This window comes from Dermochelys coriacea, chromosome 4 (assembly GCF_009764565.3).
Source record: "Dermochelys coriacea isolate rDerCor1 chromosome 4, rDerCor1.pri.v4, whole genome shotgun sequence".
In the NCBI taxonomy this organism is placed as follows: Eukaryota; Metazoa; Chordata; order Testudines; family Dermochelyidae; genus Dermochelys; species Dermochelys coriacea.
In genome coordinates, this window is record NC_050071.1 from 64,723,553 (window position 1) to 64,751,042 (window position 27,490).

At 40.9% G+C, this 27,490-nt stretch overlaps 1 protein-coding gene across 7 annotated transcripts; it reads left to right on the plus strand.

Annotated features, from left to right (window-relative positions):
* Nucleotides 1-27,490, plus strand: TMEM144 (transmembrane protein 144). Of its 7 annotated transcripts, none has more exons than XM_038400000.2 (13): nt 1-168; nt 795-947; nt 3,166-3,366; nt 4,980-5,102; nt 6,233-6,332; nt 6,851-6,931; nt 8,664-8,745; nt 9,887-9,963; nt 11,319-11,437; nt 13,051-13,170; nt 15,370-15,467; nt 24,027-24,080; nt 26,808-27,490. In XM_038400000.2, exons 3-13 carry the CDS (start codon nt 3,228-3,230, stop codon nt 26,889-26,891), a joined length of 1,077 nt encoding a protein of 358 aa, XP_038255928.1. In that variant the 5' UTR covers nt 1-168; nt 795-947; nt 3,166-3,227; the 3' UTR covers nt 26,892-27,490. The 7 variants fall into 7 exon arrangements, with proteins under 7 accessions (XP_038255928.1, XP_038255932.1, XP_038255933.1 ...); XM_038400004.2 differs by having other exon boundaries at nt 22-168; nt 795-865; XM_038400005.2 differs by having other exon boundaries at nt 28-201; nt 795-865.

The window sequence follows — 27,490 nt, forward strand, 5'->3', positions numbered from 1 at the left end:
GGGCTGGGGCGGCTAGTCTGCCCCGTCTGCAGTTACACTAGTAAACGTGGACGCCTAAGGGGAGGGGCATTTATAAAGCGCGGAAGTAAAGGAGATGTGACGGTCCAAAATAAAATGGGCAGAGAGAAATGAAGCTAAATCCAGCAGCTGGATTGACAGAGTGAACAGGTAAAGCCGTATGATCCCTTCATTAAACTCAAAGTAAGATACTGCCATTTAAGTTAAACACTTTTAAATAATTTCAGTGCTTTTTAATGATATGATCATGTGAAGGAAGTGGGTGGTTTCAGGGTCGCAGCTGTGTTAGTCTGTACTGGCAAAAGGAAAAGGAGGACTTGTGGCACCTTAGAGACTAACACATTTATTTGAGCATAAGAAGTGAATGAAAGTCCAAAGGAGAGGATGTACTGTGCCTATGATGCTTCTGTGGATATGTTAATGCTTCTCTAATTAATGCTTCTGGAGTGAGTGAGATGAAAGGGGAGAAATACCTGCTGATGTCTGTGAGCGAGGCTACACAGAAGTCTCTAGAGCTGAGCCCACTTCCAACAAGACACGATTTCGTGCTAGGTCCCCTCCACAAGAACGCTGACTGTGGAAACAAATCCATTACAATCGTAATTATTAAATGGACTATCATCCATGCTGCTTTTGTTTGAAAAGGGAAAAGGATAACAGAGACTTTGAGTTCTCAGTTACCACTTCAGTTACATTTTTGAAGAGTTGCACAATATTTGCTGATTCATATGTGAAAAAATAAATTACATGTGCTGTTATTACTTATTTCTGGCCAGATTCCGCCATCTGTATTCTTGTTGGGAAGTCCTTTACTCTGAGTGTAGTTCCCTTGACATCATGGAATAAGGTACTACTCAGCATGAGTAAGGGAGGTAAAATCTGGCCCTGGTGAATTGAACTGCATATTTTTTCTATGAGAGAGAAAAAAGGTAAGTGAGGCATTGTCTTTTACTGGGCCAACCTACCTTGTCTCTCAAATATCTTGGGGCCAAGACAGCTAAACAACACTGCAAACAACTATTTTTTCTATGACAGTTTTCAGAGTAGCAGCCGTGTTAGTCTGTATCCACAAAAAGAACAGGAGTACTTGTGACACCTTAGAGACTAACAAATTTATTAGAGCATAAGCTTTCGTGGGCTACAGCTCACTTCATTGGATGCATAGAATGGAATATATAGTAAGAGGATACTTAACACGGGGAAACAGATTCAATATGCGTAATGACCCAGCCACTCCCAGTCTCTATTCAAACCCAAGTTAATGGTATCTAGTTTGCGTATTAATTAGAGCTCAGCAGTTTCTCCTTGGAGTCTGTTTTTTGAAGCTTTTCTGTTGCAAAATTGCCACTCCGTTATATTGTTTGTTTGTTTTGGGGTTTTTTTTATTTATTTTTTTACAAACACATAGCAAAATACTGTAAAAACTCTCTGAAACAGCTTGCATTCTAAATAGACCAGACAGACAAAGGATGTGAGGGAAAACAGAGGCCTAGAAAGGTGGAGTAAGTTACCCCATGCTCTTCTCATGGTGGAGTACCTTCTACTCCAACCCTAAGGAATCTCCTGTTTTTTTTTTTTCTTGGGTGTTCAAAGAGAAAACACCCCAACATCCTCCAGAGGGAAACATTTAAATAATTACATTCATTTCGCTCCATGTGGAGAGTAAACTTTTCACCTGCTGATACAAATCACTAGTTTCAAGCAAAACCTATGACTCTGCTGCCACAGTGGATAGTAGTGCCAGTGCAGCAGGAATGGACGTGGGGGAACACAGCTCTTCCTCCTTTGCTAAAAGCAGAGGGAGATCTCCCTCTCTTCTTTGGCTGTTCATGTAAGAGTTCCCCATCTGGTTTCAACCTGCTTTAACCACTGAGGCCAACTAAGGAACATTTGCAGTTATTACCATGATCCTAGCACCAGAAGCTACAACTAGGAAGATTGGCCAAAATCTCATCCACAAAAATGAAGCACCTCAATAAAAATGCCCTGATTTCACAGGCCTGAGCACCTTTGAAATTCAGGTCACTTATTTTGATGACTAATATTGGAACCCAGGTTTGGAAAATTATGGTCACTGTTATTTATAAGTATGTGCTACTTTTCCAATAGCAGTATTTAGTACATCTGCGTGTGAAGATGCCAGACTGCACTGGGATGTTATTTTAGTCTAGTATAAAGGTGGTACAAATACAATGGTACCACATAACTAGCACACCAAATACTCTCCTTTATATTTAGTTTTTGGAATCTTTGCATATTAAACTTCTGCTGTCATGGACAAAGTCCAGTGATTTCGTGTGAATGAAATGTTTTACATTTCATTGCCAGCTGGGGCTATTTCCTGATAAATTCCCAGCATTAGCTTTTACCCATAGTCCTCTAAATGTGGCGTTTCTAATGTATTTAATATTTGTTACATGCTTCTACCTGCATGAAATGGCATTTCAGTAGTGTCTGTGAGAGCAAACGCTCTCTGCAAGCTTTCCCTCACTGCCTTCTTCCCAAAAGTTTCCATGGAGGTTTAAGGAAGAAACTTTATGGCTTCCCCCCGACACATTCCGCAGAAAAAAACCCAGGGCCCCTTAAACTCCATGGATTGTAAGAGCTGCAGCAATCCTGGGCTTCCATACTGGTTCTGTGGAACCACTGCCCTGCCCACCTTCCACTCCATTCTGATTTCTAGGCAATGTGGTGTGACTAGAGTCTCACTGCCAAGACTACTTTCACCAGAGGAAGAGATTGCACTGAATTGCCTAATACTTGCTGTCATGCAAACCCAAAAGACATCAGCCTGCTTGGTTCCAGGCAATCTCCCATAGCAACATTCTGGAGCTAAGATCATTCCAACATTCCAATATTAGCACCTGTCCATAAAGAACCACAGGCCTTCCCTTAAGCTAGATACATTTGAGTATTCATAATTCTGTATTATGGCTGTGTCTGTTCTCTAACTACTCATGTTTTTCTCCCTAATCAAAATTTTATGGCGGTAGCTCATTAGGCTATATTATCCCTTACAATTTTTTTCCGCTTTTGGGAAGTAGAAAGTAGGACCTTTTAAACCCCCACATTACTAAAAATCAAACCCCATTAGGACTGCTATGATCCAATGACATATATTTATTTAATTCTGGTCTCTGTTTTCAGAAGCTATCTGAAAGGATCTTCATTTAAACAGCACCTCAACAAGAAGCATTTTCAGAACAGAAATGAACAGCTGGAGAGCAAATAACAGCTCCGTCAACAGCAATGGAACAGATCTCACTATTGGCTTTACCTCTTCTGTGATAGCTGTCTTTTTATTTGGGACAAATTTTGTACCTGTTAAGAAATTTGATACTGGTGATGGTAAACAATCTGTTTTTGGTTTTGTTTTTTTTTTTTAATAGTTTTAACACTTTCAGTGAGAATATGGAATCTGCTGGTTACTGAAACTTCCCGGCTATGTCCACATTTGCCCCAGCACAGCCTTAAGCTACAGAGAGAGGTGGAAGAATCACAGCATTTTTAATTCACAACAATTCATTTTGTAAATGCAATAATGAAAACGCCAGGAAGTGGAAAAACTTTGAGAGGCCCTTCTTATATCTTGCCATCCACTTACGAGAGATGGAGTATACTGCAGGATGCTGCAAGATGGAAAAGCAAAAAGTGAAGGGCCTTTCAGTCCCCTGCAGTTTGCACATTCTCAAATACACACTTCAGTATGTATTATTTACCCTTTATAGCTGGTGATCTATTAAATATCTCCGTCCCTTGAGTCATGTTATTGTAGATAACGTTAAAAGCAATCAAAAGTAGAAACTTGAGTACTTCTGTCTTGAGAATCTGATATCACGAAACAACCCCTTTAGTTTCTTACTTATGGTTTGATTTTGCCACAGCACTTCACTTGCTTTATACTGGGGTCATGCTATATCTAGGTATATATGAAGACACATTGTTGATTACCAGAGTCCCACGATCAAAAAAGGCTTATCCCAAATTACTTTTCTGTAACCATGTCTGCATTACAGGGTGGATTCTGGCCTCTGTTTTCTCCTCTATTTGAGCCAATCCAGCACTGCAAAAGGGACAAAAAAGTGGGCTTAAATATTCAGCAAAGGATTCCCCTTGTGTAAGGGAAGTCCTGGGGAAGGAGGGGCATAAAACCAGTAAATACTTCACCCACTCCTGGCCCCTCCGAGCACAGGATCTGCTGGGAGTGAGAGGAAGTTTGGCCAGAGTGTACAACAATCTGGCTATCCTGTGTTACTGGTACAGCTCCAGGACTGTCCCACACACAGCAAGTTAGAGCAGGGGTTCTCAAATTGGGGGTCGGGACCCCTCAGGGGGTTGCGAGGTTATTACATGGGGGATCACGAGCTGTCAGCCTCCACCTCAAACCCTGCTTTGCCTCCAGCATTTGTAATGGTGTTAAATATATTAAAAACACTTTTTAATATATAAGGGGGATCGCACTCAGAGGCTTGCTATGTCAAAGGGGTCACCTGTAAAAAAAAAAAAAAAAAAAAAGTTTGAGAGCCACTGAGTTAGAGTAATTTCTAGGCTGTTCTAACATGTTCATGGTTGGGAGGGAAAGTAACTTAAGTCCATCCTCTTCAAGAGCCAAGCAGAGCTCCTGTGCACCTGGGGATCTGGGCAGTATTAACTGTGTCCAAGCAAATGTAGTTACCAAGCATATGGAGAACGCGTGAACCCAGAAAAAAATGACTGGTTGACTGCTAACATCTTGCCTCAAAATATAACCTTTAAAAAATATTGTAACATGGCTACGTAAACATCATAAGGCATAGTTCTCTAAAATATGTGACCAGATTTCAATTGTATCTGAATAATTTCATCTGAGACATATTATATGAACAAGAAACAACAGGTTCACACATACAATACTTGAAAGAAATTTTTTTTTTAAACCATTGATGGTAACATATTCATTAGTTTGTCTGTTTTCTCCCCAGGAATGTTCTTCCAGTGGATTCTCTGTGCTGCAATATGGATAGTATCATTGGTGGTGAACCTTATTCAGCATAGCCCTAGGTTTTGGCCTCTTGCTATGGTTGGGGGAAGTGTATGGGCTACAGGTAATGAGGAAGAGATCCTACTTCTTCAGAGACAAAGTAAAGCTAATTCCTCAGAGGAGGCAGAGATAACATTGAAATATTTAATATACTAAATGGATCTTTGTTATTTTCTACACTGTGGATCTCTGCCATTATTATATGTATTACTGTGAACATGATATTTTACAGTTTTATCATTGACAGTGGTCTTCAGCAACCTTATTTAAAAACCTAAAGTAATACAGGTACCAAATAATATCCATGTTTTAGAAGGGCTGAAGAAACAAGATGCTAAAGTTACCTTAACCATATAGCAACATAGGCTGAATGCTTACATTTTAAATGGCTGTAAGAAACCTATTGGTTCAAGTTTTTCGGAAGTCCAAAGTTAAGCTTCTAAATAAGTGACCTGATTTTCAAAAGTGCTGAGCAGCCAGCAGCTCCCACTGAAGCCAGTGGGAGCTGCTGGGTGATAAGCACTGTGTATTTCCTAATTTTGTCCTCAAATTGGATTGATATCAATTAAACCTTAAAGAAATATCCAAAAAAAAAAAAGGCATGAAATGACTAGATCCTCTAAGCTGTAGTCCGGTGCAGGGCTCTTTAACAGGAAGCATCACTGCATAAGACAGACAGATTCTTCTCCTTAGGGACAGAAATATCTCTTAAAAACTCTTTGCAGAATACAGAACTTTTCAGTTTAGTAAGTACATGGGAAAATATAAAAACTCAAGAATACTGGTCTCTTCCTATTCCTAAAACATGATTATTGCACAGTTAGACATAAATGGCATTCTCTTCTTGAGAGAAATTGAGGACCAGAACACCAGGCATTCTTGTAGGGTTGAGGTGCATTAAAGACCTTGCATACAATGCCTTCAGCACCTTCCTTTTGTAAGCACCAAATTCACACCAAAAATAGCTTTCAAAATTGTGGATGATGAAGAATTGAGTAAATTGTGTTTGTGTGTGCGTGCGTGCATTTGTTAAATATTTAACAACATCATGTACTGCATATTGACTGATGTTGTTCAAAGATCTGAATTTACAAACCATATTGAAATTCAAAGTACAAATATGAGTACTCAATTTTAAAACCAAAATATTTTGGCAATGGAATAATTTTGCTTTTGTCTTTTTCCATATTGCAGGTAACATTACAGTTGTTCCCATTGTTAAAACCATTGGTTTAGGTCTTGGACTCTTAATCTGGGCTTCTTTTAATTTGCTAACTGGCTGGGCAAGCTCAAGGTAACTGCATTTGAACTTTAAACTGCACAACATGAATGCTGTCATTTTCATTAGAGTTGTTAATGAAGAAATATTCAACATGAATGCAAAAGATGTATTAAATAGAAAAGATTTTTTTTCTCCCAGTGGAATATACAAATTAATTGTAATCCATTGTGCTCCCTTATTTGTGAGATTTGCAATAAGAGGAAAATGTTTACTGGATCTTCTTTGCAAAAGAGCCTACATGCTCACTCATCTGATTAATTAAAATCATATTTTTCATGTGCAAGTAAAATGCTGTTTATTTGCTTGTTTTCTTTATCATCATAATTGTGCATGGTTAAATTAATTTCTTTTAGCTTGGACATTTACATTTACATGCCTTTTGGCAAAACTTCACTAAGCATGAGCTCAGTCCTGATAATCTGGACTTCAGTGGGACTACTTGCATTAGTAAGGATTTCCAAGACTGGAATCTAATTTTAAATTTAATACATGTAAATGGAATCAAATAAAGCTGTGGTTAAATATTCCAGGTTCGGCTGGTTTGGAATTGACCCAGAAGAGGTAACAAAACCCATCTTAAATTATATCGGAGCTGGGCTTTCAGTGTTAAGGTAAATACTCTTCCTAATAATAAACAATTCCTTTGATTTAAAAGATCATAGATTTAACGACTGAGATACTGATTTAATAGGAGAGGATGTGTGTTAGTTGAATATATTTTGCAAATGCAGTTCATTTAAAACTTAATAAGTTGTCCTATCCAGTGAGACAGAAAAATATTTTCAGAATTAGACAAATGTTAATTCCAATTCAATGGCAAAATAGGTCTTCATAAATGGAGAAGTGCATTTTTATGCCAATGGACATGTTAAATAGCATCCCAGATGTAGATTGTTTGATTGTCATAGTTAAATTCCTCAAATGTTTCACTTCGCAAATTGTTGGGCAAAGCCTTCTCTAGAAAAGGCTATGATCTCCTGGTGGAATTTATCTCTGATCAATCCTTCAGAGAGGTGGAGTTTGCTTCTTCTTTGCCCCTTTCCATAGACTAGGCCACAAGACCCTTCCTCAAACCTGGCAGACTGCATAGATTCAGCTGAATCCGGGACCATCCACACCACCTCTTGCCCCCAGAGGCTCTGCAATCCCCAACAGTGAAGCTCTGAAGCCATACTGCCAGAATTCCCCAACCATGGCATCCTCCAGGACCCCCTACAGGGCCTCCAATTCTTTATTTATATATGGGAGCAGCTGTTCTATGCAAGACACTTTCCAGACACTTAGGGAGGATGGAACTCACAGTTTAAGCATTTCATCTAAGCTTCATAGGCATGGAGGGGGAACAATGTGTGTTTGTCTGGTCTTCATGGAGGAGGCTGAAATCCCCCCTTACCAATATTCCTTCCTATCCTCTCAGGAGAGGGAAGAACCATGCATGAAGGGGACCCGCACCATTCCTTGGCATTAAAACCCAACCCTGCTAATCCTGATTCACAGATTTACCTGATCAAATTTGAAAGTTAAATATGTTGGTAATTACTCCTATTTAAACCTCAATGTTCCACGTTCCTACCAATCACAGAACTAGGCTTCTGAGGAGGGGCTTAACATTTGCAGTTGAATTGAACTGAAAAATATTTAAGACTATAAAAAACAAAACAAAAAACAAATCCGAGTACTGCCTGAGGAAATGGACCTAGAATTTCTATTCTCCGTTTATGTCCCAGGTCAAACTAAGTGCAGTAAGCTGTTGAGTCTGCTGCACAGAAGCTGTAAATGTAAAGGTGTGTTTAAAAACATCCTTATTATGAACAGTTTAATTACACTAATTAGAAACACTAATTCTGGTACATATAGTATGCTTTTGCTTTTTGAAAAGAAGGTCTCATTCATTTTCTCCTCTCATTACCCGCTCGCCCCCATCTTATGGAGGGTGTATATAGAATTTCACTTAGGATATCCCAGTGTACATCTGCTATAGTTTGAAAATGCGGTACTGGTCTATAACAACTGTCTTTAGAAAAATAATGTTGTGATATATCAGAACGGCGACATTTACATCCTATTAATATGACAAGAGATAACTATAAGGACAGTACTACGTTTTTAAAGTGGATTTGATCAGATTATATACTTGTGTTTAAATTAATTAATAAGATTAATCAAGATAGTTAAGAGTTCATTTCAAGATATACTGAAGTGTGACATTGTCAAACCAAGGATGAAAAATAAGGAACAAAATGAAAATGCGGATTATGCCTTCAACAACTTTGTTTTTGCCCTGGGGTATTAAATGTTATGAAATGATGTTTGGTACATGTTAATGTACTTTTCTCTTCACAGCACTATCATATTTCTTTTTGTAAAAAGTGAAGTTCAAAGTTCTTCAACTTCATTAGAAGCTACCCCATTACTGAGAGAGAGTGTAAGTACACTGACTGTTTTACTTCAGTGAAAATATGCATGAGCATAAAAAGAAAAGCAGTTACTTGATGTTACCTAGATTTGCCAATATTCATGATCAAATGGAGATGCCCATTTATATGAACTTCAGTTTATGGGTCTTGTAAGATCAATAGCATATGGCAACAGAAACAGCTTTTCGCAACAGTCTGGTTGTTACTGGCTTGGCATGTTTTATAAGTTCACAAGTCCTTTTCCATTATGACAGATTTTATAAATGATTGAGAATATCCCCCCATGTCAGAAAGGGGAAATAATTTTAATTACAGCTTTTGGAGCTAAAACTGAACTGTAAAAGCAGAATATTGGATAAAAGGAAGCAAACAATGTGTCTTGGCAGCCAGATTCCCTGCTGCACAGCAGAGTGGGGAAGCTAGTAGGCAGGTAATTATGACTCCCTGTTTCTTGACCCTGGCCTTGGCACAGGTTAGAGACCCGAGGCTGGTGCCAGATGGCTGTTGTCCCTTAGGGAACATGAACCAGGGAAGGATAACTGGAGCACAGCAGCACACTTCATTCAATCTCTATCCTCACTTCACTATGCTGCCTGAGCTGGAAGGGAGGCATAGGAACCAACTATGCCCACTGGGATTCCTCCATATCAAGGGAATCCTCAGCAGGAGATTTGTGGGTGGAGCACAGAAAGCAGAGAGTGGCATAGAATCTGCTTGTATTATAGAGAAGGATTCAGTGTGTGCACGGGAAGGCGAAAATAAGCAGAAATCGTTACGGATCTGAAATGATACTAGTGATGGCAAAGGACCCGCACAGTCAACAACAACACTGGAAACAGAGAACAAACAAGACCTCTGGATTGTAGCACTCACCAAATTTAAGGGAAAACATGTTTTGAAATCCAAATTTGTATCTGGATTCTCTCTCTCTACAGTGTATTGAGTTAAGCCCCACAGTCAGACACCCTGAAGCCTTTGAAATCCTGAGCCAAATATTTTTGGTTTGGGCCTATCTGTAAACCCATGTCTCCTGACTTTTGTTGAGAAGATTTTTTTCCCCTGATGTGTGACTGGTCTATTTTAAAATATGCACTTTTTTTGGATGTTTTCCAAAACATTTGACAGTAAAATTGTAACTGTTGTCAACAGTCAGTCAACCATTCTGAAAATACCTGTTCTGATGCTTCATGGGTAGACGGTCTTTCTCCACTACGAAAAAGAGTAATGTAAGTAGTTACCATTTCTTTTCTTCATTCTTGCTGGTTGACCTGGGTCTCTTGAAGTTGCTACAAAATAGTAAAGGAAATTCTGTGTCCTGTACTGTATGAAGCATACTGTAACAAATGATTGATTTTTATAAATGTTAGTACTATAATGAAGAGGTATAACTGTAAAACTACTTAGATACATTTTAACTGGATAAAAGAGTTTGCTTCTAATTCTTCAATGTGCTGTCTCTTACTGGCCACAATATTAATTACAATTACAAATGATCTATATTGTCTTGTGGAGATTACTTAAAATAGATTTTCAGTGACTTTTCAATTGTCCCAATATGTGTTTGCCATCATATGCAGAGATTACAGAAACACAGGATGCTGTGGTCAGTTTTATGCAAGACTGTGTTTATTTTCTCTTGACACAGACTGAGTTTAAGCTTGAAATTAGGCAAAGGTTTCTAACCATCAGAGGAGTGAAATTATGGAACAGACTTCCATGGGAAGCAGTGGAGGCAAAAAACCTAACTGGCTTCAAGACTCGGTTTGATAAGTTTATGGAAGGGATGGCATGTGGCCCACTGGCAAAAGCAAAAATCCCCAATGGCTGGAGACAGGACGCTATATGGGGAGCGTTCTGAGTTACTACAGAGAATTCTTTTCCAGGTATCTTTCTGGTAGGTCTTGCCCACATGCTCAGGGTCTAACGGATGGCCATATTTGGGGTTGGGAAGGAATTTTCCCCTCGGTCAGATTGGCGGAGACCCTGGGGGGTTTTCACCTTCCTCTGCAGCATGGGGCAAGGATCGCTCACAGGTTTGAACTAGTGTAAATGGTGAATTCTCTGTAGCTTGAAGTCTTTAAACCATGATTTGAGGACTTCAATAACTCAGCCAGAGGATAGGGGGTCTATTTCAGGAGTGGGTAGGTGAGGTTCTGTGGCCTGCAATGTGCAGGAGGTCAGATTAGATGATGTCTGACCTTAAAGTCTATGAGACTTTTACCTGCTTGCTTTATGCCCGTTAGTGGGCACCCCCTATATTAGTTCTAAATGTTCACAGCTACCACCACATCTTAGTAAAGTTCATTGTTGTGTCTTGTCATTATCCTTGATTGTACACTCATTAGCTCTTTGTTACATGCTTATACAGCACCTAGCTCAGTGGGGCCCTGGATAGGGCTCTAGGTACTACTGTAATATAAAAATGTGACAAGAGGTGTAATTTCTGTATCATTACTAGCAATTTGCATGTGCAGTGTGTTTTACATAGTATCATTCTCGACCTGTTATGTCTTAAGTATATTATCTAGTCTATTGGTTAATAATGGATTCCTTTCTTTCTCTCTCTTGTGTTTTTTTTAAGAGGCTGTACCCTAGCAGTAGTAGCTGGAATATTCTATGGTTCCAGTTTTGTGCCCGTGCTCTACATCAAGGATCATGGTAGAAGAAATGAAACGCTATACACAGGAGCAAGTCAATTTGGTAAAGGCCAATGAACCATTTTTATTTCACCTTATAACTACTGTATATCCTATTGATTTTGTAAATTGATTTGGTGATTTTTGCCATGCCTCCTGGTGTTGTGGTGACAAAGGAGTCGGTGCACATCATTCTCCACTACCTTGCCCTGTTTGTAGTCACTTACAGCTGGGCAAACTGGGTGCAATCACTCCCATTCTGATCTGTTAGCATTTTACGCCCACTTTGTGCAGGTGTAAATCCCTACACAAGATGTGAGGCAATGGCCAGTCAGGCCCAGTGAATGCCAAACTTCACTGATGTTTAGACATAATTTCATTCACAACAAAATGTTTTTTCTTTGAAGCATTTTGAAATGTAGTCACATTTTCTACTTATTTTTCTTGTGAGGCCATATAGATTTTCACTGTTGCATTGGTAGGCAATATTCCAAATATGTAAGGAGCCTAATTAATATAAATGTTTGGTTTCTTCATCCATTTTTCAGCTCATGCTCTGGTTTTACTGTGCAGAAAATATATTTATATGATGTTTATATTAATTACCCCCATTAAGTATGGGGACAATTATGGGAAAATATAGAGACCACCTGCTTTAAAAGTGGAAATGCATTCAGCTGCAGCCAACCAAGACAAGCTCAATTTTCTCTCTCGGTTGCAGGCTTCCAGTGGCATTAATTCCACCTGGGGTGGGTGTGAGAGAACACAAGGGCTTACTATTCTGTGTTCCTCCAGCCTGGCCAGCATAGCGCCAGAAGTGAGTAGGTTGAGGGCATGAGCCCAGCCCAAGCAGGGCAGAGAAACTGATTTAGTCCCTGCTAACGGAGCTGTAAGGAGCATTTCAAGCCATCCTTCCCCAGAGCTGACCACCCCCTACTTTGCAGCCCGATCAGCGTCTCCTTTGCCTTCCAACGATTCATGCAAGTGTATTGTACCACCGTCATTCTCTTGCAATTTCTTGTGGGAGTGGAGCCTTCATAAATTGTCCTCCTCACAGTGCTGCAGTAATAATGAACCAAAGTCTCTAATTAGACCGGTGGACAACGAGCCTCTTGGCTCCTGCAGTCTTCATCACATGACAAATTCACATAGAGCAGAGGACCTAAGAGAGCACAAATAAGGAAAGAGTGTCTACTCACATAACAAGCTTAGGAGTGCAGCATTAGGGCAAAAACAAGGGATTCCTTTTCTTCTTGAGACAAAAACATTGGTGCTTAAGTGTGAGGTTTAGGCACCCAAATCCCACTTTTAGGCTGTACTGTGATCCATACTCTTGAGGTCTCTTCTAGCTCTATGTTTATATGATTTTATGGCATAGTCTACCCAGTGAAAGTCCCTTATATAATTTAACCTGCATGATTGAACAACTCCATCTATAGCAATATTTACAGTCATGTTTGGGTCACGTGGATAATGCAACAAGCTCCCTTCCTTTGTTTTTCTTATTTTTTTTTTTTAAATGGATGGACAATGAGCAAACTTCAAGTTGTTAGTATAAGTGTCTTATGCATTTTTGTATTTATGCACACTATGTATGAAACATCATAGAATAAGTTTAGTAAAAATATTTACATTTTTATGTATTTTATATCTTTACCTCTGCCATTTCTGTTTCAGATTTAGACTATGTCTTTGCACACTTTAGTGGAATCTTTCTTACAAGTACCATATATTTTTTGATCTACTGTGCAGTCATGAAAAATAAACCTAAAGTTTACCCTGAAGCCATAATACCAGGTATGACTTCAATAAAATAGGTATTAATTTAAGTTACTTCCTGGAATCATTTCAACTGTACTACTATAATGATTCCAAATCATACTCTTGGTATTATAGTTAATTTTGGAACTACGATCTCTTGACTTTTGGTATTTTTTGAAAGAGCACATGTGAAAAGGTTGGGAGACTATATGAAAAATTGTGGTCCAATTTGAAATGTGATGTTGCATGTTAAAGATGTTCTGAAATTGACACTTTGCCAGAACTGAGAACACATTGCCCAGAAAATTATAACTGAGACCTACATGTTGTACTGACCTTTGAAAATTTTAGAACTTGTGGGGAAGGAGGGAGGAGAAAAAAAATATCCTCTTTATGAAAGGCCAGATGGTGATGCGGTGTCACTGCAATGTAAGAAAAATAAACAGAAACTGAATCCACAGAAATAGCTGTAAATTCAGTAGTGGTGAGCGCATTTGGATTACATGAATTTTTCCAGAATTCAGTGTCTAAGCAGAATTTTTGTGACACCCATACAGTCTAAATAGTCTTAAGCCAAAAGACACTTTGATCTCAAACTCTTGTCCTGTTATTAAATGATCAGTGATTAACTGATTTTTTTTTCTAATTTAATGCTGTGAATAACACCCATTGAACAAAGCAAAACCAACAAACAAAAAGCCAGGCTAAACATTTTCCAGACCGACATATGAATGCAAAACCACAATTTCCTAAACAGCAGTATAATAGTAAAGCAATTAATTACTCCATGTATGTGCTCTTTCACTTTGTAATAATGCATTATTTGACTATGTTATTGCCATTTTCTGTAAGTGTTCTTTGATGTAAGTGTTAAGAGAACAAAAGTATAATAATTTGCCTGGGACAAAGACTAGAGTCTGAAAGAATGATTCTTTTGATTTCAGCAGAAGTTCTTCTCTTTCCAGCCCATGCTATCAACATTTACTTTTGCTAGTAACATTAAGGCACATATTGTACTTCATATTTTGTCTTTATGTTGAGTAACAGAAACATTTAAGATACCAAATTTCATGATCAATTTTAAATGCAAACATTGTATTATGAAATATATTCTAAATACAATTACATCAGTCCTGACTGTTTCAGTCAAATCCTACTGTAGATCTTAGAAAATCTGCACAATGAGATCAAGCCATATCTCCAACCAGGACTGAGCTAGCTGTGACAGACTAACAATATCCTGTAATATTCTGAACAAACCTTATGGAATTAAGATAAACTTAAATAAATAAAGTTAAACCTTATTGAATTAGGTTTAATACCTTTGAGGTACGTTATTGTTATTGTATGTACCTTCTCTAGGACGGAGGGGAATGCTAATATACTTTCTCCATTATCAACCTTTTGAAGGAACCAACAGACAAGAAAAAGGTTTTTGATAGCCTGGTTTTAAACTGACTTCTTTCTGATCAAGCAAATGGACTGGACTCCTGGTCCACAGAGAGTTCCAGTCTTTAGGTAGGGTTGGAAGTACTAGGCCCACTGAGATCTCATAACACTGTGTATTTGCTTTGAGCTGAACTTATAACCACAAGGAATCCCCTTGGGAGGGAGATTGAAGAACTGCTCTCTCTCCAGTATCCAGTTAGCATTGGTAAGCTTATTAGTACGTGTGTAGGTTTTTATTGTTTTTAATATGTTTTCTCGGTAATGCTTTTTACCTTAAGAACAAAGTAAGCATGCATAGAAAGTGCTTACTGTAACAATTACACTTATTAACCATCTCTGAAGAGAAAGCAAGCAGGTGTCCTTAAGCAGCCTGTCTGCGCTGGGAATAATAGAGTCTAGGCAGGGAACTGTGCCACCTGGAAATTCCCCAATAAGAAGAGAGAGAGTGACACAGGGGTCCATTCAAGAGCAATGGTTGGGAAGCTGGAAGTCTGACAATGGGTGCCTTGCTGAACCACTGAGGGGAAATACGAATGCAGTTTCCTGAACTTTGACACCACCGAACTGCTCACCCAGAAATACTTCCTTTGGAGTTACCATTCTATGGCCGTTTCTCTTGGAGAGGATGATTTTATCCCTTAATGTTAAATTTAGATAATAATCATCAACATACTATTCAGATTCTTGTTTACATTTGCACGTAGTAAATTGTAATGTCTTTCACTGCCTGCTGTAGGTGGCCTATATTTTGTTGTTAGTTTTCTGATTGGAATTTGTTGTTTCTAGGGTTTGTTGCTGGTGTACTTTGGGCAATAGCCAATTGTTGCTGGTTCATAGCTAATCACTACCTCAGTGCGGTGGTCAGCTTTCCAATAATCACTGCTGTGAGTACCTTTTTTAAAAAAGTTGTTCATTGTGTCATTATTATTTAAAACGAGGGTTTTCTTTTCCCTTTTGGGGGATAATTTTCAACTTTGAGGTGTGCAGTCTGAACAGCCAGTCTATATAGACTTTTCTTAGGAACCCTAGTTCTGTGTCTCCCCCATAGCCTTTGGCTTTTAGGAACATATAATTATGACAGCAACCATCTTGGATGACATCAAGGGTTGAATTAATGGCCTCCACATCTAAAAGAATGAGTAGATTTTTAAGTAAGAGAGTCAGTCTCTGTAAAAGACTCTCCTCCTCTGTAGATGAGGCATGGGGGGCGGAGGGAGGAGACACTGATCAGCCAGTTATACTTTTCACTGTATTCCTCACAATTTGTGATATTTTCTGTCTTTAATATTTATTTTGCATAAAGTTATGAATTCAGATATTAATCCTTTTGTGTGTTTTCAATACAGTAACTCCTCACTTAACGTTGTAGTTATATTCCTGAAAAATGCGACTTTAAGCGAAGCGATGTTAAGCGAATCCAATTTTCCCATAAGAATTAATGTAAATAGAATCCTCTTGGCAAAACCTTAAAGTTACAGAAAACAGGAATAAACCTCCCTCTTAGCACAGGGAAAAATCACAAGAAAAACAAAAGATAAATTAATCCACCTTGCCTGGCTTACCTATACTGGTTGCAATATTGGAGACTTGGATTGGGATGGGTTGGAGAAGATGGATTTCTGTCTGGCCCCTCTCAGTCCCAGGAGAGAACCTCCACGCAAAACAAAGAGCACAAAAGAAACCTTTCCACCTCACAAGATTTGAAAGCATCTTTGGTTCTGTTGGTCAGGTGCTAACCCGGTTATCTGAGCTTCCTAACCCCTTACAGATAAGGAGGAATTCTAGGCTACCATTAGCTGTATGGTTCTGAGAGCAGGGGTTAAATTCCAGGGAATTATTATTTTTTTTTTTTTTTTTGGCCAGACAAAAGGCTATTGTTAAATCTTACACTGTGTATAAGTTTTAAACAATTTAATACTGGTACACAGCAATGATGATTGTGAAGCTTGGTTGAGGTGGTGAAGTTAGAGGGTGGGATATTTCCCAGGGAATGCCTTAGTGCTAAATGATGAACTAGCACTCAGCTGAGCCTTCAAGGGGTTAACTTGTTGTTTAATGTAGCCTCACACGCCAAGGCAGCAGGAATGGAGGGAGGGGAGATAGCATGGCAGACAGAGACACACGGGGGGGGGTGTGAGAGAGAGAGAGAGAGAGAGATGCACATTTCCCCTTTAAGTATGCTGACCCACTCTTAAGTACACTGCCTTGTTAAGTTAATCAGGAAGGTGAGACTATGGCTACCGCCAGGAAGCTCCCTCCGTCCTGAGCCCTGTCGAGTGTCCCCCTGCTCTATGGAGATAGGGTAAGTGGGATGCAGGAGCAAGGGGGAGGGGACACCCTGACATTAGCCCCCTCTTCTCTCCCCTCCACCCCCCAGCAATCAGGAGGTTCTGGGAACAGCTCCAAGGCAGAGGGCAGGAGCAGCACAGGGCAGTGCGGGGAGGGACAACTGAACTGCCAGCAATTGATAGCCTGCTGGATGGCTGCTGCACAGGGAACTTAGGGGAGTTGATGGGGGGCTGCTGGTCCACCCTGGTTCCAAGCCCCCACCAGCTAGCTGCAACGGGCTGTTCTTCCTGCAAGCTGTGGCCAAATCAGGAGGCTGCCAAACAATGACATTATAAGGGAGCATTGTGCAACTTTAAACGAGCATGTTCCCTAATTGATCAACGTAACAACGTTAACCGGGAACTTAACTTTAAGTTAACGTTAACTTTAAGTGAGTACCTAAAACATGCTCTTTGTTACAAAGATTAATGGTACTATTTGTGTTACTGAGGCTATATCTACAGTATGACATTAGGTCGAATTATAAAAGTCAGTTTTGTAGAAAGCGTTTTTATACAGTCAAGTGTGTGTGTCCCCACACAAATGCTCTAAGTGCATTTAGTCGGCAGAGTGCGTCCACAGTACCGAGGCAACCGTCGACTTCTGGAGCATTGCACTGTGGGTAGCTATCCCACAGTTCCCGCAGTCTCCGCTGCCCATTTGAATTTTGGGTAGAAATCCCAATAACCTGATGGGGCAAAAACATTGTCACAGGTGGTTCTGGGTACGTATCGTCAGGCCTCCCCTTTCCTCACTCCATGAAAACACTAGCAGACAATCATTTCGTGTCCTTTTTCCTGGGTTACCCGTGCAGACAGCATATCACGGCAAGCGTGGAGCCCGCTCAGCTCACTGTCACCGTATGTCTCCTGGGTGCTGGCAGATTCAGTACTGCATTGCTACACAGCAGCAGCTCATTGCCTTTTGGCAGCAGACAGTGCAGTATGACTGGTAGCCATCATCGCCATACTCCAGGGTGCTCTTTTAGCCAACCTCGGTGAGGTCAGTCACGGGTGCCTGGGCAAATATGGGAGTGACTCAGCCAGGTCATTTCCCTTTTAAGTTTTGTCTCATGGCGATTCAGACCTGCCGGCACTCGTACTGCACCGTCTTCTAATGAGCAGCCAGGAGACGATGATTGCCAGCAGTCATACTGCACCGTCTTCCACTGAGCACCCAGGAGATGATGATGGCTAGCAGTCGTACTGTACCGTCTGCTACCAGCAAGATGTATAAAGATAGATGAAGTTGATCAAAACAAGAAATGGACCAGATTTGTTTTGTGTTCATTTTCTCCCCCTTCCTCCCTCCCTCCATGAAATCAACAGCCTGCTAAACCTAGGGTTTTGAGTTCTGTCTTTCAGGGGGCCATTCTGTTTCTTCTTGATGCAAAGCCGTCCCCTTTATTGATTTTAATTCCCTGTAAGCCATGTTGTCACTTGCCCCTCCCTCCATCAGAGCAACGGCAGACAATTGTTTCGCGCCTTTTTTGAGCACAGATGCCGTAGCACTAGGAATATGGAGCCCACTCAAATCACCACGGCAATTATGAGCACTATAAACACCGCGCGCATTATCAAGCAGGATATGCAGAATCATAACCTGTAAGAAAAGCGAAACCAGGCAAGGAGGAAGCGACTGCAGTGAGGTGACGAGAGTCATGAGGATATGGATATAGATGTCTCACAAAGTATGGGCCCCTGCAATGTGCACATCATAGTGTCAATTGGGCATGTTCATGGCGTGGAACGCCGATACTGGGCCTGGGAAACAAGCACAGACTGATGGGACCATATAGTGTTGCACGTCTGGGATGATTCCCAGTGGCTGCAAAACTTTCGCATGCATAAGGGCACTTTCATGGAACTTTGTGACTTGCTTTCCCCTGCCCTGAGGCGCAAGAATACCAAGATGAGAGCAGCCCTCACAGTTCAGAAGTGAGTGGCAATAGCCCTGTGGAAGCTTGCAACGCCAGACAGCTACCGGTCAGTCGGGAATCAATTTGGAGTGGGCTAATCTACTGTGGGGGCTGCTGTGATGCAAGTAGTCAATGCAATCGCTGAGCTGCTGATATCAAGGGTAGTAACCCTGGGAAATGTGCAGGTCATAGTGTATGGCTTTGCTGTAATGGGATTCCCTAACTGTTGTGGGGCGATAGACGGAACGCATATCCCTATCTTGGGACCGGAGCACCAAGGCAGCGAGTACATAAACCAAAAGGGGTATTTTTCAATGGTGCTGCAAGCACTGGTGGATCACAAGGGACATTTCACCAACATCAATGTGGGATGGCCGGGAAAGGTACATGATGCTCGCATCTTCAGGAACTCTGGTCCGTTTCAAAAGCTGCAGGAAGGGACTTTCTTCCCAGACCAGAATATAACCATTGGGGATGTTGAAATGCCTATAGTTATCCTTGGGGACCTAGCCTACCCCTTAATGTCATGACTCATGAAGCCATACATAGGCAGCCTGGACAGTAATCAGGAGCTGTTCAACTACAGGCTAAGCGAGTGGAGAATGGTGGTAGAATGTGCATTTGGGCATTTAAAAGTGCGCTTGCGCAATTTACTGACTCAGACCTCAGTGAAACCCATATTCCCATTGTTATTACTGCTTGCTGTGCGCTCCACAATATCTGTGAGAGTAAGGGAGAGACTTTTATGGAGGGTGGGAGGTTGAGGCAAATTGCCTCGCCGCTGATTATGAGCGGCCAGACACTAGGGTGGTTAGAAGAGTACAGGATCGTGCGGTGCGAATCAGAGAAACTTTGAAAACCAGTTTCAGGAATGGCTAGGCTACGGTGTGAAAGTTCTGTTTGTTTCTCCCTCCCCCCCGCTCTACTTTCCTGTAAGCTAAGCACCCTCCCCTCCCCCCTTCGATCACTGCTTGCAGAGGCAATAAAGTCCTTGTTACTTCATATTCATGGCATTCTTTATTCATCACACAAATAGGGGGATAACTGCCAACGTAGCCTGGGAGGGGTGGTGAAGGAGGGAAGGACAAGGCCACACAGCACTTTAAAACTTTACAACGTATTGAATGCCAGCCTTCTGTTGCTTGGGCAATCCTCCGGGGTGGAATGGCAGGGTGGCCGGAGGCCCCCTACCGCGTTCTTGGGCGTCTGGGGGAGGAGGGTGGTTGGTTACACAGGGGCTGTAGCTGCAGTCTGTGCTCCTGCTGCCTTTTCTGCAGCTCAACCATACACTGGAGCATATGAGTTTGATCCTCCAGCAGCCTGAGCATTGACTCCTGCCTTCTTTCAGCAAGCTGACGCCACCCACTATCTTCAGCTTGCCACCTCTCCTCGCTGTCATATTGTGTTTTCCTGCACTCTGAGATTGTCTGCCTCCAAGTATTTTGCTGTGCTCTGTCAATATGGGAGGACAGCATGAGGTCAGAGAACATTTCATCACAAGTGCATTTTTTTTGCCTTCTAATCTTTGCTAGCCTCTGGGAAGGAGAATCATATGCAGCTGGTGGAAGGAAAAAAAAAGGGAGAGTGGTAGTTAAAAAGACACATTTTATAGAACAATGGGTACACTCTTTCAGTAGACCTTGCTGTTAACATTACATAGCACATGTGTTTTCATTACAAGGTCGCATTTTGCCTCTTATTGAGGGTATGCCGGTTTGGTGTAAGAGATCACTCATGCAGGGCCGGGCAACAGAATTTGGCTTGCAGGCAGCCGTGGTACGCTACAGTCTTTTGGATTCTTTAACCTTCATAACATGTGGGAATGGTTTCAAACAGCAGCCCCCTCTTTTCCCATATGAAGGAGCCATTGGGTTGGCCATTAAAATGGGTTGGCAGTTTAAAAGGAGGGGCTGCAGTTTCCGGGTTCACGTGCAGCAGAAACCCAACTAACCTCCCCCCCACACACACACATCCAGTTCTCTGGGATGATGGCTTCACCCCTCTCCCCACCGCATGGCTAACAACGGGGAAGATTTCTGTTCAGCCACAGGCAAACAGCCCAGCAGGAACGGGCACCTCTGAATGTCCACTTACTAAAACCACCCTATTTCAACCACGTGACCATGAATAATATCACTCTCCTGAGGGTAACACAAAGAGATAAAGAATGAATGTTGTTTGAATGCCAGCAAACACCAGGACCATACATTGCAATACTTTGTTCTGCAATGATTCCCGACTACGTGCTACTGGCCGGCATGGTAAAGTGTCCTACCATGGAAGACAGAAAAAGGCTGCCCTCCCCAGAAACCTTTTGCAAAGGCTTTGGGAGTACATCCAGGAGAGCTTTATGGAGATGTCCCTGGAGGATTTCCGCTCCATCCCCAGACACATTAACAGACTTTTCCAGAAGCTGTACTGGCTGCGAATGCCAGGGCAAATCATTAAACACGCTTGCTTTTAAACCATGTATAATATTTACAAAGGTATATTCACCAGAGGTCCCTTCTCTGCCTGCAGGGTCCGGGAGCCCGCTTTGGGTGGGTTCAGGAGGTACTGAGTCCAGGTCCAGGGTAATAAACAGATCCTGGCTGTTGGGGAAACCGGTTTCTCCACTTCCTTGCTGTGAGCTATCTACATCCTCCTCATCATCATAATCTTCCTTGTCCCCAAAACCCGCTTCCATGTTGCCTCCCACTACTTGGATGGAGTCAAGCACAGGGTTGGGGTAGTGGTGGCTGCACCCCCTAGAATGGCATGCAGCTCATCATAGAAGCGGCATGTATGAGGCTCTGAACTGGAGCGGCCGTTTGCCTCTCTGTTTTTTTGGTAGGCTTGCCTGAGTTCCTTAATTTTCACGCTGCATTGCTGCGGGTCCCTGTTATAGCTTCTGTCCTTCATTCCATTGGAGATTTTTTTCAAATATTTTGGCATTTCGTCTGTTCGAACGGAGTTCTGCCAGCACGGATTCGTCTCCCCATACAGCGATTAGATCCCGTACCTCCCGTTCAGTCCATGCTGGAGCTCTTCAGCGATTCTGGGACTGCATGGTCTCCTGTGATGATGATGATCTCTACGTAAAAGAATAAATGGATACAAATCAGATGTCAAGAATTATAACATTCAAAAACCAGTCGGAGAACACTTCAGTCTCTCTGGTCTCTTGATTACAGACCTCAGAGTGGCTATTCTTCAACAACAAAAAACTTCAAAAACAGACTCCAACGCGAGACTGCTGAATTGGAATTAATTTGCAAACTGGATACAATTAACTTAAGCTTGAATAGAGACTGGGAGTGGATGGGTCATTACACAAAGTAAAACTATTTCCCCATGTTATTCTCCCCACCCCCCACTGTTCCTCAGACATTCTTGTCAACTGCTGGAAATGGCCCACCTTGATTATCACTACAAAAGGTTTTCTTCCTCTCCTCTCCCCCCCCCCCCGCTGGTAATAGCTCATCTTAAGAGATCACTCTCCTTACAGCGTGTATGATAACACCCATTGTTTCATGTTCTCTGTGTATATAAAACTCCCCACTGTGTTTTCCACTGAATGCATCGGATGAAGTGAGCTGTAGCTCACAAAAGCTTATGCTCAAATAAATTTGTTAGTCTCTAAGGTGCCACAAGTACTCCTTTTCTTTTTGCGAATACAGACTAACACGGCTGCTACTCTGAAACCTGTGATGATGAGCTCTGCATGCTGACCTGTGCAGGTGAGCTCGCCACGCTGGCTAAACAGGAAATGAAATTCAAAAGTTCACGGGCCTTTTCCTGTATACCTGGCCAGTGCATCTGAGTTGAGAGCGCTGTCCAGAGCAGTCGCAACTGAGTACTCTGGGATAGCTCCCGGAGGCCAATACCGTCAAATTGCGTCCACAGTACCCCAAATTCAACCCAGCAAGGCCAATTTCAGTGCTAATCCCCTCATCGTGGGGGGGAGAGGAGAAATCAATTTTAAGAGTCCTTTAAGTCAAAAAAGGGCTTCGTCATGTGGACGGGTGCAGGGTTAAATTGAGATAATGCTGCTAAATTTGACCTAAACTCATAATGTAGACCAGGCCTTAGATGAGCAGCAACTGGCCAATTTTGCCTGTTTTATTTAAATATTTGATACAGTACATATGAGCAGTTTAGTCTTTTGTAGCTGCATAAGTTTTATCCTCCACTAGATAAAGGGCCACTTTGCCAGGTACTCTGTCAGTGTAAGAGATGATGTAGCAAATGAGCTTATGCTGTTAATGTATGTTTCTTTTTGTATAAGAGAACTGTATTCTTGTAGTGCCAATCATGCTTTTAGCTTTGGATGAAATGCACTTTTTTTAGTTTGAATCAACCTCTCTACTCCATTTTAGAGGGGTTGGCATCATGGGTTTCCAGCCAGCTCACTGTCACACACCTGTTATTGACACTCTTCCCCACTTTATTCACCTTGCATGTATTAAGTGTAACATGAGAACTCATTCATTGCTCTGTATTTTAAGTGACATATTTTGGGTAATAGTATGATGATTTCCTGGTATGTATTTAATAATTCTTTCCTTCAGGAATTGGAAGTCATAATATAGCTTTCAGTGGGAAAAGAATGGTATTTCCAGGTGCTCTTCATTATCACTAAGTTTGCTGTCAGCTAGGAAAACTGTAGTATAACATCATTGATCAGTGGTAGTTTTATGACCTGTCCATCTGGCCTGACTCTATGTGGATTATCCAGATTATTGCTAAATAAAAGAAGGTGTATTTTTAGTCTTTCACTTTCACGACAAGTGTTTAAACTTTGTTCAACTAGTTAGTTGTAATAATGAAATAAGTATTAGGAATAACCATGGTAACTGCTAAGATCATGTGCAGAAGCCTGAGTAGCCTTCTCCAACCTGGACTGCAGATGAAACTCTGATGTGAGATTTACTAGTTGGAGAATATCAAGAATGAATATAGTGGCAGGTTCAAGATTCGTCTCTGCAGTCTAATTTAAGTCCAGATCATGCCCTCTCCTCAGATTTTCTCCCCCTTTTCTTCCTCCTTCAGGATTTACTGACCCTTCCTTTGAAATCTTTACAACAGTGTTTCTGTTTTGTTCATAAACATTTATAGTTGAATTACACAGGAAAGAAAGGTCTGAATTAAGTATTGAGAAAATTGCCCATTTTTAAGAAATGCTATATATATTAACAAAGCTAACCTTGTTCTTTAGGGCCCTGGCTTTGTAGCCGCTATGTGGGGAGTACTGGTATTTAAAGAAATAAAGGTAAGTCCAATGGTGTCCTAACTTTTTACCTGTAGCTGACTTCAAGAATTGCATGTGAAACCTGAGACTTGAGGATACATGGTACAATGCTATCTCTGTGAGACTTCTTCTGCACTTGTCATAAGTGGGCAGATGCAAGATGGAGCTTTGACCATTGTCATGCCAGAGTATTTTTTCTAAGAAAAAGTTTGATGTGACTTTGGGGAGCTTTCATTCACTTTAGAAGAATGAAAACTTGAATTCCATATCTGTATAAAAAGCGGTGAGAAAGCATGAGGGACTTTTAGCAGGATCAGAAGGCAAGAGCCCAAGAACAAATGGATTATTTAAGAATATAACCAAAAGATTTTTTTGGATATTAAACATGTTTTAGATTGACAAGGACAAAGGTAGCTATAACATGTTTTAGAATACTGGAGTACTATTTTTGGATGTCTGAAAGAAGATTTTGGAAGTCTCATGAGTAGACAATATGCTTTGCTGTAATTTTAAAAATTATATACTTTAAAAGTTCTACATTTTGAAAGATTAAAACAGGAATACCGCTAAAATTAGTCTCTGCTGTTTGGAGAGATTACTAAATGCTACCATTATAACTAGAGCTGGATGAAATATTTGTCATCCTTCTCCCCCCCCCCCCTCGTTGAACAGTTGCTTGCTTGTAGTTTATGAAATTTACATAAAACTGGAGAGCTTTGATTTTTATTTTATTTTATTTTTGGAAAAAAAATTGAAAAGCCATTTTCACTTTAAAAGTCACCCTTGTGAAATTTGAACAAACTTCTAGAGCTGGTGGTGCCACTGTCCCATGAGTCACATTGTCTAGTGGATTAGGCACATAGACCCATATAGGGGATTATGCACCTAATTCCCATTAAAATCAATGAGAGTTAAGCGCTTTTGTTGGAAAAGGGCCTAAGACCCAAATCCTTAAAGGTATTGGCACTTAAGATCATGTAAGTACATGAAAGTGTCATTGACTTCAGTTTTCAGAGTAGCAGCCGTGTTAGTCTGTATTCGCAAAAAGAAAAGGAGTACTTGTGGCACCTTAGAGACTAACAAATTTATTAGAGCATAAGCTTTCGTGAGCTACAGCTCACTTCATCGGATGCATTTGGTGGAAAAAACAGAGGAGAGATTTATATACACACACACAGAGAACATGAAACAATGGGTTTATCATACACACTGTAAGGAGAGTGATCACTTAAGATAAGCCATCACCAACAGCAGGGGGGGGAAGGAGGAAAACCTTTCATGGTGACAAGCAGGTAGGCTAATTCCAGCAGTTAACAAGAATATCAGAGGAACAGTGGGGGGTGGGGTGGGAGGGAGAAATACCATGGGGAAATAGTTTTACTTTGTGTAATGACTCATCCATTCCCAGTCTCTATTCAAGCCTAAGTTAATTGTATCCAGTTTGCAAATTAATTCCAATTCAGCAGTCTCTCGTTGGAGTCTGTTTTTGAAGCTTTTTTGTTGAAGTATAGCCACTCTTAGGTCTGTGATCGAGTGACCAGAGAGATTGAAGTGTTCTCCAACTGGTTTTTGAATGTTATAATTCTTGACGTCTGATTTGTGTCCATTCATTCTTTTACGTAGAGACTGTCCAGTTTGGCCAATGTACATGGCAGAGGGGCATTGCTGGCACATGATGGCATATATCACATTGGTAGATGCGCAGGTGAACGAGCCTCTGATAGTGTGGCTGATGTGATTGACTTCAGTGGGACTACTCACATACTTAAGCATGTTCTTATAGGTACATCCACACTGAAATAAAAACCTGCAGCCCAAAATCAGTTGACCCAGGCACGCAGGGCTCAGGTGTTGAGGCTAAAAATTTCAGTGAACACATTCATGCTTGTGCGAGCAGCCAGGCTTTGAAAGCCACCCCCCTTGCAGTGTTTCAGAGCCCAGGCTCCAGACCAAGCCCGAACATCTACACTGCAATTTTTGAGCCCCATGAGTCCGAGTCAGCTGATCTGGGCCAGCCACAACCATGCCACAGGCCTCGTATTGCTGTGTGTATATACCCATAAGCACATGCTTAACTTTAAGTAAAGTTGGTAAATATCCTTGTCTGAGCTACATATATGAGGAAAGTGAGGATCAGCCAACCTCCCTGAGCCAACATCAGATAGCAAGTCAGTGTCCAAACCAGGATTAGAACTCAAGTTGCCCAGTTAATTTGTAAGAATCTGTTCAACTAATTTTGCCTCTTTTGCTGTTTGAGAATTGCCCTGGAGTAGAATGAAATTTCTCTACACATTCAAAGTTATTTGCTGAATAGTTTTTGTGACTAATTCCTATATAAAAATATATATGGCTGTGTAGATTACTCACCGTGAGCTGCTTTGTGAACATTCTTTATGAACCGAGGCCAGCTCCCTTTGAAGTCAACGGAAAGACTCCTATTAACTTTGTAGGCCTTATTTAAGCAATGTTTGGCTGGGTTTGAATAGACACATCAATCATGTTCGGTTCCCTGACTGGAAAAGAGTAACTCTTCTGTTGTAAGCACTGAACTTGGGATTCACTTTCCATGAGTATTCACTTAAAATTTGTTTCTAATAAATGCCATTCCAGAAAACTCAGTTATTCATGCAATCTACTGTGAACAATGCAACTTCACCTTCATTTTACTCCCCCCCTTTCTAAAAACAAACACTGCTTTATATACAAGTGATGATATTACATTTTTCTTCTCTTTCTTTGACTACATAGGGATTGAAAAACTACCTGTTACTCTCCGTAGCATTTTGCGTCATTTTGGCTGGGTCACTCTCCACGGCTTTTTCTAAAATTTGAAGGGATTGCTTGGACCAGCAGATGGTGCTACTGTTTAATAAAAACACTCCTAAGAAGACTGCAATCTCTGAAATTTTCTAAACTGATTAATAGATCTTAATGCTGACGAGACAGATGAATATTTGAAGTTCAAGATTTTTTTTGCCAACTGAGAAAATTCAGCAGTTTGTTTCAGGCCTGAAACAAGTGAAAGATGGTGTGGAATATATATTTTTTTAATATATTGGAAGATGCCAGTGTTGTCTTTCTGGATGATTGTAGGAGCAAAAACTGGTCTTCAAAGGGTTTCAAATATTTTTATAATTTTCTGTGTTAGAGTGCATTGGTCTATAAGTTATCATTGAATCAGGATATGTTTTAATTTGCCTTTGCAGGCTGGAGGATAAAGGGAATGTTAATTCTGGGTTCTTAATATTTTACTTCTTTGCAAGGCAGTACACTTGTTTTAATATATTGTGTGTTCTGGTGTATTAGGGCTGATATGCAAAACAACCTGTAAACAAAGTAACCATAGCATCACTGAAGCAAGGTTTGTTGGAGTGGGCATTGTTTTGTATTGTTAGGACATTATCTATTAAAGTGACACTTTTTATGGTAAA

Bases quoted from the DNA above. Each gene is read 5' to 3' on its own strand.
- TMEM144 (XM_038400000.2), top strand. From the start codon at position 3,228: ATGAACAGCTGGAGAGCAAATAACAGCTCCGTCAACAGCAATGGAACA. The intron at 3,367-4,979 runs GTAAACAATCTG...TTTTCTCCCCAG, and splicing joins GAAATTTGATACTGGTGATG to GAATGTTCTTCCAGTGGATT. The intron at 15,468-24,026 runs GTGAGTACCTTT...CTTGTTCTTTAG, and splicing joins GCTTTCCAATAATCACTGCT to GGCCCTGGCTTTGTAGCCGC.